The sequence below is a fragment of the Cimex lectularius genome, unplaced genomic scaffold (genome assembly GCF_000648675.2).
Source record: "Cimex lectularius strain Harlan isolate CLEC.00 unplaced genomic scaffold, Clec_2.1 scaffold252, whole genome shotgun sequence".
Lineage (NCBI taxonomy): Eukaryota > Metazoa > Arthropoda > Insecta > Hemiptera > Cimicidae > Cimex > Cimex lectularius.
Window position 1 is genome coordinate 575,433 of NW_019392777.1, and position 12,354 is coordinate 587,786.

Here is a 12,354-nt window from a genome sequence, read left to right on the forward strand (position 1 = left end):
GGATTTTTACAATTCTTAATCAACTTTCGTTCTAAATTTATCGAGTCAACATAAAAATAAACTGCCCAAAAATGAATATAGATATTTTTGTAATTTATACTTATTCTATTAACTATAATAAATTAACCGATATTTTCTTGTTAGTTGGATTAAAAAAAAAAAAAAAGGCTAAAATACAAAAGCCAAAAACAAACAAATGTTTATCCTCATTTTTAACAACGCATTTACTTAAGGAGGGTAACAATTAAGATCTCATTTTGTAAGAAACATCTTTTCTCGTCTTTTATCCATTGCAATCCTCTTGTATTCTCTTTAACCATGTAAAAGCACTATATTGAACCAGAAGTTTGCAATATTTTTATGAGAGTCATCAAGGTCACCGGCAATTGGATATCGCAGAGGCGATCGGCGTGAACAAGCTTTAGCTCAATTCCAAGAGACTCGAAGTACCAATAGGAGGCCTGGTAGTGGATATCAGAGCATTACTGTCATTGCTGCAAGACCGAACCCTTTCTTTAGTTCCCGCCAGGTCCTAAACGAAATACAAGATGTTTTGGCAAGGGCTTTATTCATAATCATTTGTGGGAGTTAGCTTCACATCGAATGCCACTTTGACGCAACCAGCAGGAACTGCTTGCCACCAGCAACAAGAGTATAAGGTGCATTAGGCGCCTTTAAGACAACACCAATTGGAATGATGTTTACTGATGTGCAATCTACTGAGAACGGGAGATGTGTACAATGCCCCATTCCATGCTCCATGAGAAAATGAACTATTAAGTGATTAACAATGATAAACTCAGTAAAAAAAGGAACATTTAGATAAATTTTACAAACATGGAAATGACCGATACCATGCCTGGACTTGTGAAATACAACTTTGGTCAGTTTGTCCAAGAAAAAGCCTTAGAATTGCAAAACATTTACAGCAAACTGGTTTTAAAATAATCTAACTGCTCAAAAATGAAAGGAGATATAGCCATTTTTGTAGTATTTAACCTACATATTTATTTTATTTTTATTATAAATTGCATTAAGATTTATTGGAATTGTTTTTTACTGAAGGAAAATTTAATAATTTGAAAAATAAAATACAAGGTTTAATTCCATAATTTTGTTTATTGAACACATTTTTTAAATTAATACCATATATAATGTCCTTTGTTAGCTAAAACCGTGTATTTAAAGTGTAAATGGCCGTGACCCAGTAAGTTACCCTGTGCACGTTCAACACAAAAAAGCTATCCATATCCTTATTGGGAGTGACTGCCATATAGAAGATTTTAATGCTAAAAAATTTATGGGAATTAGAATTTTTCTTTTTAGAGGTGTGTTTAAGGGAAGTTTCACTGTAATCAGTAAGGCTAGATGGGAAAATCTTCGACAGTGTGAGGAATGAGATAAATAGGTCTTAATCACTTTTTTTTAAATGTAATGTTTTTATTTTGTATTTTTGTACAAAAGAACGTCCAAGGTATTTTTTGTTTCTCTTTTTTTTTTTCCTTCGAAATATTAACATTATATTAATTGAAAGAAGAAAAACTGTCTTGAAATGGCTCCAGGCGACTGAAGCATCGCGTTGACTCTCACACAATTATTTATTTACTTACACACTTGTTTGTTTTTCCTTTTATGATAAATTTTTATAAATTGGCACAAACAAATTTTAAAACGGCTAATAATTTGTATTTACAGAAAGTATAAAACAACTATAATTTAAAAAAAAGTTTAAATTTTTATTAAAATAATTGTGCTATATTTGTTCTGATGTTTTATATAAATATATAAATAATAACCATTTTACCACACAAAAATAAATTTTAAATAAAGAAAACAATACAATGACTAATACAACAATAAACACTAAGGTCTAAGGTCTTATCAAACAGACATACATAAAAATTATATATAATTTTTTTTTTTATCAATATACTTTGTGACAACAGTGAATGATAACAGTCACGTCTTAATTTAATTTTTTTGTCACTTTCCCGACTGACATGCGGACAGTCACGTTTAAACCAGAACTGGGGGGGAAAATTACCGAGAAAATCACAACGCTTAAATATTATTCAACAAAATAAATGGGTTCATATAATAATAGTAATAATAGGTGACTAATAATTATATAATAATAATATAAGGAACTAGTTCATAATTAAATAATTAATGGTTAACATTCCATTTTTTTTATATATATATTAAACTTAAAAGAAAAGCTAGTCAATATTTTTTCATTTTTTTGTTAAGGGAATACATCCGAATCACTAATTATCACAAAAATCCTTAACGATCACACATTCCCCCTGTTTGTTCAGGACGGATTTTCAAATTAAAATGTATTGTGAAAAAAAATCCGTGTACAAAGTGATGACTTTATGCGTAGAGCGTGAGCAATTATTTAAAAGACAATAACAAATTAAAGCAAAAAGAAAAAATAACCTACATTGTTATTATCACAACATTGCATGGGTGAAAATTAAAATTAAAATTGGGGGAAAAAACACGAGCAGACTGTCATTTTCCTTCGCCAATTGACGCGTGATGTCGTGCGATAAATTACTTAAAATTAAAAAACAAATCAAAAAAGGTAAAAATTATTAAATCAAGGACTAGCAGGTTTCCTCTTGTCGCGGGTGTGGTGAGCCTCATCGGTAGTAGCCGGGTCCGCGGTTGAAATCTGTCTGACCATCCGGGAGCATCGTGAGATGCGTGGCGTCTGACTCTAGTGTTGACGTCTCTCCCGGTGCGATCACTTTGTTCTGAATCGCCTGGACGTAATTCTTCACAAGGAAAAACAGAAAAATAAAAGGTTTGATAAAAATGTAATTTTCAAAAAGGCACACCTGGGAAATGACGTCGCCGTGAGCAGTCCTCACTTGGTAAAGGTAGCGATATTTGTTCTGTCTCAGTTCAGCCCTCTGTTCTCTCGTCCTCGGTCTCGTGGGATGCTTTCCTGTACAGGGTGAACGAAATAATTCAGTGTACTCAGTTAATGGTGAAAGTGTAAATGTCATACCGGAGTTGTGCGTCGAAGGGGCGGTGATACCGCATTGTATGACAAGGCCGAAGAGGAGCAGGACAGGCCATATCACGATGACAGGGTAGCATGGCATCATGCCGGCACGTTGCCAGAGCCACTTGACTGATTGGAAGCTCTCAATAAGGTAGTCAACGGAGCTGCTCACCAGTGCGCCACCATACACGCATGTCCCAAGAATTGTCAGACCTAGATAATTAAAACACATATTAACAATTAACAAAATTTTTTTTTAAATGTATTTACCCCGTTGCCATTGTAGATTGATTATGGCGAAGAATAACCCCAGGCCCAAAAGCGAAGCAATAGCGGTAAAAAGGCCGACCTGCTCTTCGAACAGGTCAAGTACGCCCAAAGTCGCCAGGGCGAGGAGGAGCCCCGTGTGGAAACCGGTCATGAAAAGACCGACATACTGTATGAGCATGGTGATGAGACCAAACATGAGCCCGGCACAGACCGCGATCCCCGCATTGGCATAAGATGGCAGTATGCGGTCCTGGATGCAGATCAAATAGACAAGGACAGATGCAAATATGAAGCCTGTCAAGAACATGACTGCCTTAAAACACCGGTAACCTGTTCAAAAAGGGAAAATATATATGTTAATTATTAAGATGTTGAACAATGATAAAATAAAAAAAATTGTGATGGCATCAAACTACTAGGTCATTACAAAAGTCTTTGTGCATTAATTAATTGATGATATTAAAGTGTGTAGTGTTTAGTGACCATTAATTAACTATTATTTGGAGATCATGAGATGCGGTCTGGTGTGGTGATATTAAAGTTTCCATTTTTTTAATCCTTATTCGATTCTGATATAATGATGCATATGTCATTGTTTACTTTGACGAATCCTTTATTTAATTATGTATACCAAATAGCTTTGCCTTTCATTCCTTTGTATAAATCTCACTAAAAATGTCAGAAGAAAAAATTGTCATTTGTGGTCTACTGATTGTACTGACAGGCAGTAATGGAAAAAAGGACTAAGTGTAAAGGCAGGAGCTGAGGAAATTTGTGCAGTGAAGGTGAAAATCTCCAAGCATCTTAACACCAGCATTTTGGTTCAGGCAGTTCGATTCTGGGAACAACAGCCTTCAAAACGAGCCTAGATCTGGTCACCCTTCAGAGGTGGATGATGTTGAAGTACTACAGTCAGTCAATAAGAACCCGTATGTGACCACTCGAGGATTATTGTCCGAAGTGAGGGTTTCAAATGTGTTAGCTGCCATTTTAAAACAGATTAATGTTCGAAATATACGACCTAGATCAGTTCCATGACTTGTCAGCTGAATGAGCACAACAGTCTGTAAAAGTTTGTGATGATAGATTTTAGAAGAGAATTGTAACGAACTATGAACAATGGATATTTTTAAAAAATTCTAACCACCGAAAACAGTGGATATTGCAAGGCCAAGAGGTTCAAGCAGAGGTTCACTGAGATCCATTTAGAAAAAATATTATGCTTTATGTTTGGTGGAATTATGAGGGCGTTTTTCACTTTACGCTGGTTACAGATGGCAGGGCTATTGACGCAGAGTTTCACTATGAACAACTCGAAAGCGTATACAGGGTTTTAAAAGAGAAGTTCCCTACTTTGCTCAATCGGGATAAAGCAATATTTCAGAAGACAACGCTTCTACCAAAGAAAAATTTTCAGAAATGAAGGGTGTGTATTTGTGTCATCTTGCCCAAACCATCTTTACACCCCTAATATCACACCGTCTGATTTTGATCTTTTCCAGTCAATGGCACATTTTTTGAAAAGCCAGAACTTCAAAAACTTACAAGGACGTTAAATTAGAATGTGAAAAGTACTATACCTCGAAAGCCAAGGACTGGCAGAAAGATGGATTAAAGTAGTTGATAATAATGGCGTATATTTTGAGGAATAATTTTCATGTTTACAATTTATACTGAAATTTAAAAATAAAATTTAATTTATGCACAAAGATTTTTGCAATGACCTAGTATAATGAGAATAAGGCAAATAAACCTGAGTAATATCAGTAACGAAGACAACTAAGATTAATCATAGTTATTCGGAGATTGTGAGATGCAGTCTGGTGCGACGTAGGTTTTAGAAAAACATTTTCATTATCATGCCAATGTTTTGATCTTTATTGAGATCATCTTCAGGGCCTGGGATTTATAAACATTGTTATTGTATAACATATACAAATACATACAATACAAGTTATACAATGCTAGAAAATTTTAGATAAAAAAAATAATTTATACAATGCTAGAAAATTTTTGATAAAAAAATGAATTTATACAATGCTAGAAATTCTAAATTAAAAAAATTATACAATGCAAGAAAATTGTAGATTAAAAAAAATGAATTTATACAATGCTAGAAAATTTTTTCCGCTGGCATGATAAAGAAAATGTTTTTCTAAAACCTACGTCACACCAAACCACATCTCATGATCTCCGAAAAATCATTGACTAACAGTTACTAACACCACGCATTAATCATAGTACAAAGACAAAGTATACCGGGTGATTATTTATAAACTACCCCCTATTATTTGTTTGGAAATAATTTAAAAAATAGGACTGATCTTAACATAATTTTTTTATGTAAAATCTTATTCTGAAGTCAATTTTTTTTCGATGTACGTTTCCCAGAGTTAAGCAACTTTTTTTTCAAATGGGAAGGTATCATTTTTATATATATATATTTTTACTGTAAATCACCAGCCCATCACTGTTCATACCTCCGTCAAAAACTTTGGTATTATCCTCAGCCAAAATCTTTCCTGGCAGCTTCACATTTCCTAAATTTCCCGCAGCTGAAAAGCCTAACTTAACCTATTCCATCGGCCCTGGCTTCTCATCCCTTCTCCACCTGTAAACCCCTAGCATGTTCTCTTATCTTTCCCTTCTTCAATTACATACGAGAGGGGGTGTTCTCAGACGGGCAGAGCAGGTGCCTGAAGCGCACCATGAACTGCTGTGTCAGATTTGTGTTCGGCACTCCTGGGTTCTCATCTGTATTCGGATCATGTCATCCTCAAACATCATCCAATCCCTCTGATTCAAATCCTCTCACCACACCTACAACACCCGATCCCCTCCCCACAGAGACCTTATTCTCCCCCCAACACAAAATCCCTCCTTTGAAAGATCCTTCCTGATCTGAGACCTCAAACTCTTGAACTCCCTCCTTCTATTCATCAAGCCATCTCTCTTAATTCTTTCAAATCCCTCCTATATAATCACCTCCTCTTCTTTCAAACAGTAATTTTCTTAAAACTTTTATAAAAACTGTAATATTTTAATTTTAAAAAAATCTATTTGTGAGTTTATTTGATTTGTTTGCATTTATTTTCATTTAATTTTTCCTATTTTGCACTTTATAATTAGTGGAACTTCCCTCCTGTTAAACCACTGTATTATTCTAAGGGGACACTGTCCCAGAATAAAGATGTATTTCTTCTTCTTCTTCTACATTTTCAATATAGAATTAAATGCTACGACTTTGTTTAAAGAAGATTTTACTTTGTGCACTTTTCTTGTAGAGCTTATAGTTTAAGAGTTATTAACGTTTGAAAAAATAAAATTAAAAAAAGTTCAAATTTTATTTATCTCAATCATCACTCATTCCACCTCCTACTTACTTTAGAGATGAGAGATCATTAGAAGAGAAATTTGAACTTTTTATTTTTTCAAGCCTTAATAACTCTTAAACGACAAACTCTACAAGAAAAGTGCCCAAAGTAAAATCTTCTTTAAAAAAGTCATAGAATTTAATTCCGTAGTCAAAATTATACCTTCCCATTTAAATAATAATAATGATGTTTTCTTATATTTTGACCTCAACAGTTAATCTTATGATTCTTCCTTCTTGAAGGTGGGATAATAGGTCATCTCAATTTGAGATGACCTCTTATCCCACCTTCAAGAAGGAAGAATCATAATAATAATAATAATAATAAATAGTTGCTAAGTACTTTAAAAAAAATTTACTACAGATTCAGATTCTACGTAAAAAAATATGTACGTCCTAGTTTTTTTTAAAATTATTTCCAAACCAAAGAAATAAAATAAAAGGGTATACCAGGTTTATAAATAATCACCTGGTACTGTATTACTTAAGTATAGTTAGCTGGACCCAAGTGATATAAGTACCAATGATACTGTAATATCAAAGTACCCGAGTATTGACAGTAGTAATCACAAATGGCGAATAACTGTAATGACAGGAATCTAAGTACAATCAGTATAACAATGAGGAAATTATTCCTCCACGCGTCCTCATTTGCCAGTTCATTGATAATAAAGACAACCGACAACAGTAATGGTGTTATACAACTAGGACATCAACAAAAGCCTTCACAATTTGATCGGTAATGATATTTTGTGAAGGGTAGAAGAGAAATAGTATTTTGTATTGGACAGTGAGATGCCAATGATGAGGCCTAAGTACTTGCCCAATAAGGCAATACTGTCATCATGACAATATTGTAGACCGTTTTAAGAGATCTTTGTTCAGAGTTAATTTCCGTTATCTGACATTATCAATGAGACAAAATTGTTGTTTGGGGATGGTGAGTCAGTGGAGTGTCAATATGACGTGTCGGATTTTTTTCGATTTTTTTTTTACTGACCAAAAAGTGTGTAGACGATGCCGAAGAGGATGTACATGGTGGCGATGCAGATGGAAAGGGGGTCCGTCGGTTGGTTCTCGAAGGCGCAGTGGCCCAGGTAGGTGGAATTGGCCATTTCCCTCGTCAGTACGGACGTTTCACATGGCAAGGTGACGCACGCCTCCGTCGACACCGTCTGTCATTTTTCTTCTTGTTTTTTATTTTTTTTCTTTTAATTTTCTTCCTATTTTTTTTCTCCTGTCTGTCGTCTCAGTCCTAACCTGCCCGTTACAGTCTGAGGACTGGCGAAATCAATAATCAAAATTGAGTCGAACGGGAGGACGTGATTCGATTGCTGCGGATCCTTCGATTCATCGAGACACGAAACAGGGAAAAATACCGGGATTTTCCGGTAAGTTTATAAAAATTATCTTCTCAATAGAAAAATATTAATAAAAAATAAAACATTCAAATATTAATATTAAACATTATGTCGGCCCTTTTTCTGGATTGGATCGGATAAAAACCGTAAAGACTTTTTCGTTTTAACACACTCTCTTTATTTCCAGTACATTGTCACTTATTATAACCTCTGTAAAAGTGATCAACGGTTTTAAGAACGTCACAGTCACCTTCGCGCAACATTCAAATTTATTCTCCTACAATTATTATTATATTAAAAAATAATAACAAAAATATTTAAGATTTTTGTTAAAAGTACCATAATAAGGCTTTATAACCTGTCTTCTTTTCTTCAAGGTCTTCCTCCATTTCGTCCATCCCGCCCAGGTAATCAGCATTATTTATTAGAAAAAATAAACGAATGCATTTAATTTATAATATTTTGAATTATAATTATGTATTTTACAAGTTTAGAGGAATATATCTTACATTTCTAACCTCGAAATTTCAACCTTCCATCTTAAAATTTTTCCAAATTTTATATAAATTAAACTATTTTTCTTTCTTAGCATTATTTATCGCGTTTAATTAAACCATTCCGATCATTTAGTTATCCAAATTGATTGAATTAAATCGAATAATTTAATCCATTTACTGTAAGCGAATTTTCTAACCTAACCTTTCTAATCTCTTACCAGGTAGATTTTCCAAATTGACACAAATGAATCTAATTTTGACAATTACACTTATTTATCAGAGTATCTACCCTTTTTACCTTAATACAGCAAATAGATACAATAAAATTCAATAATTTAAGATATTAATACTTGCATGAACTTTATAATCTTCTAGCCTTTGTAATCCTCCACCGCCCAACTTTTACAAATTGCTGGAAATTTATCTAATTTTGACAATTACACTTATTTATGAATTTATCTACCCTTTTTACCCTTAGTACAGTAAATAGATACAATAAAATTTAATACATTTATACTTGTATGAACTTTATAATTTAACTTTTCTAATCCTCCACTGTACTACTACCAAGTTGCTTGAAATGTATCTAGTTTTACCAATTGTACTTATTTATCATCTTATTCAGTCTTCTTACCTTATTTTTTTCTACCTTCTTACATTTATTCAATAAATGGTTGAATTATTAAATTCAATAAATTTATCTTTCAATTATCTTGTTAATTGAACCTTTTAAACCTCCAACTGCCCAACTTGCCAAAGATCTATTTAAATTTGCTAACCTAAACTCAATTTAATTCATTAATACTTGTATGAACTTTATAACCTAACCTTTGTGCTATTTAAAAGGTATCTAAACTAAGTTTGGCGGGTCTGAAGATTTCTCGATATACTGCCGAGGCCCCACCCCTATACCTTTGCTAAAATTATGTACATACCCCTAAATGTACGGTTGGAAACCCGGCAAGGTGATTTTCACCTTGACAACCTTCCTTCACTCAAACACAGTAAATTGGTGGCTGCAACAGTTTAGGCATTTACACAGAGTTCTTCGCTTCATGGTAAAGATCCTGGGTTTGAATCCAGCTGCCCTGCGTTTGAACCTGATATACTTGCACCTTTTTTTTTTTTTTTTGCAAAAATGGTAGTTGATATGACCTCTGTTATTGCAAAGCCCTGTTTAAAAAATAAATAAATAAGGACAGATACTTGTGCACCGCCTTATAGTTATTTATCAATATATTTATCCTTTCATCTTATTGGATTCATGGGACAAATTAATGTTTAATATTATGTTTAATTTTAACTACTTATATTTCTATGATCGGTGTAACAACTTTTCCAATCATCGAATTTCCATTACGAATAATTTACAATAAACCATTCTGACATTTCCTCTAAGACTTACTTTTCCTTTTATTTTTTTCCTACAAGAGTATTTCAACTGCGAGGTTTTATGAACCCTTAGGGATGGTTCCCTAATCCACACTTCTAGGGATGCCGGTGTTTTGGAATAAAAGTACCATTTGTATGTTGGGTTTGAGTGCAGAGCTGCTGGATTCAAACCTGGGACCTTTATCCCAGTGAAGAGTGCCGCGTCAACACCTAAACCGTTGCGGCCACCGACGCCCCTTTATCATCTGCCATCGCATTCCTGGATCCGATTAGATCAAATAAATTAATGCGTTGTCCATAAATAGTCTTTCTAACACATGATTAAAAGGAGCTTAAAGTTTCATTCACCCGGTCCCTTTTGTCAGAGGCGCAGGTGCACTATTGATAGGCGGCCCTCAGTGTCTTTATCAAAGAAGAGCGCTCATCCTCACCCGATTAAGGATTGGCCAAGCGATGTAGACATAGACACTTACTTTTAGGCCAACACCTGCGCAACCTGATATAAGAATTGTACTTGAGCACTGCAGCGAGTATACGAGTCTCCTGTTCTGATTCTTGTAGGAAACAAGATTGTGTTATTGTATACAATAGTAATAGTTTTGCGTCCATAGTATGTGTTAAGAATGAATTTATTACCATGAATGTTTTATGTGAGAGGGTATATGGTGGAATTACTCAGCAGAGTACTACACTATTTTTATTTAGTGATTGTATGTAAATAGGAGAGAATGTATTTAAGAATGATTGAGCGTGTGAATGGGTTTGGAGCTACCGAGTGCATGCGTTTGGTGTTGAAATGGCACAGCTGTCGACCTCGATGGCCGGAAGGATGTCTGTTCTTGGATAATATATCGCATTTTTGTAATTATTAATCATTCTAATTGTTTCTTCAATGTGATACAGTACAGTTTCATAATTTAAAATTTTGTCCATGATCTTCCTGACAATTTTAATTCTGTTGTAAATCATCTGTCATCACTTAAACTTATTTATCCATCTATCTATCTATCGAATGATACAATGGTTTAATGCTTGCATACTTTGGTAAGCAGGTCAAATAAATAAATTACTATATACTGGACTTATTTTTTTTTTCTTTTTCAAACTTCTAAAACATACATTGGAAGATAATAATATTTACACAAATCATAAAATGATACAGGAAATTTTTTAACCCGGTAACTTTTTAAAACAAAAGTATTATGAAATAACACCCCCAAAAATGTATATATATTAAAAAAAAAGTATGTTAAATTTACTTGGCACAATTTTCATTTGAGCACACTAAAATCAAAATTCTGTGCGCCTTTTGAAAAAAAAAAAAAAAGTTTGGGCATTAATTAAATAATGTATATACAGGCTAAGTTTTTAAACTTTTATACAATGACTGCCCTTTGAGGGCGAAGGTTTGAATATGACGTAAGTGTAAAGCAGGCTGCCGATAATCGACAGGTTGATGCCAACAAAGTTGGTCACCGAGAAGATGTAGTCGCCGCCAATGAACATCCCGAGGTACGTGACGAGGATGTTCTTGAGGCAGCCCATTATCGTCGTTGTAAGCGCCGAATTATGATGGGTGCAGAAGACGATCGAGTAGTTGAGCACGAAGCCCATGCAGCACGAACCGAGGAACTGTAGGATGAAAATGGGGTCGTGCCATCCGGGAAATGAGACCACTGGAGCAACCTCGCCTAGCACCAAAATAGTGAAGAAGGCGAACGGCGCCATGAAAAGGGCGCAATAGTACATAAGACCGTACTTGCCCATTTCCTTGTTTGAGCTGAGAATTTTTTTTGTGTAGACTCCACTGCTGGCCGTAAGAACATCAGACAAGAGGACGAATACATAGCCCTCAAAGACAAAGCCGAGGTCACCGCTCGCAGCAATCACAGCTCCTAAGATCATAAAACCGATGGATATCTTGACGGAGAGTTTAGGAACGACATCCAAGATCCAGTATTCAGCGATCATCGTCATCAATATGGAAAAGCGCCTGAGCATTGTGAACATCGGCAGGCTCAGCTCTTTTGTCCCTCCGAGTCCGAATATCATGTTAGCGACGTAGATAAAAGGTAGAGGTGAAAGCTGGGAAAATGTCTTTCTGTGCAGGTCCGGGAATGTGAGTATTCGCATCTTCTTGGCGCATTGGAGGACGACGATGGTTGTTACCATCTGCCCGAGTGCTACAGCCTGGAATGAAGGGAATGCATAGCTCGTCAATACCTGCTTGTTGACAACAGTGATCATGAAAGATGTAAACGCATAAAATAGGGCAGAGCTGAACTTCTGCAACAGCGTTGAGCCCTGCTCTTCTTGTTCGAGGAGCGGCTCTTTCTGCTCGACCTGCACCGACAAGGACATCCCGACGTTCTTCCTCTTGCTACTTCCTCTTCAGGTACGCTCTCCATCCCTTTAAAATAATTAATCAATTAATATTATTGTAAA

The 12,354-nt window shown here is 34.9% G+C and overlaps 2 protein-coding genes across 3 annotated transcripts; both read right to left on the bottom strand.

Annotated features, from left to right (window-relative positions):
• Positions 1-2,184: 2,184 nt before the first annotated feature.
• LOC106673602 (transmembrane protein 198) lies at positions 2,185-8,007 on the bottom strand. 2 transcript variants are annotated; one of them, XM_014405764.2, is made up of 5 exons: positions 7,660-7,774; positions 3,287-3,616; positions 3,020-3,229; positions 2,847-2,956; positions 2,185-2,783 (listed from the first exon to the last, which is right to left on the bottom strand). In XM_014405764.2, the coding sequence occupies exons 1-5, from the start codon at positions 7,772-7,774 to the stop codon at positions 2,649-2,651; spliced, it is 900 nt and encodes a 299-aa protein (XP_014261250.1). In that variant the 3' UTR covers positions 2,185-2,648. The 2 variants fall into 2 exon arrangements, with proteins under 2 accessions (XP_014261250.1, XP_024083438.1); XM_024227670.1 differs by having other exon boundaries at positions 2,847-3,229; positions 7,660-8,007.
• A 3,081-nt stretch (positions 8,008-11,088) lies between these two features.
• On the bottom strand, positions 11,089-12,295 carry LOC106673601 (UDP-sugar transporter UST74c). The gene has a single exon (XM_014405763.2). It carries the CDS (start codon positions 12,268-12,270, stop codon positions 11,278-11,280), a length of 993 nt encoding a protein of 330 aa, XP_014261249.1. The 5' UTR covers positions 12,271-12,295; the 3' UTR covers positions 11,089-11,277.
• Positions 12,296-12,354: the final 59 nt, after the last annotated feature.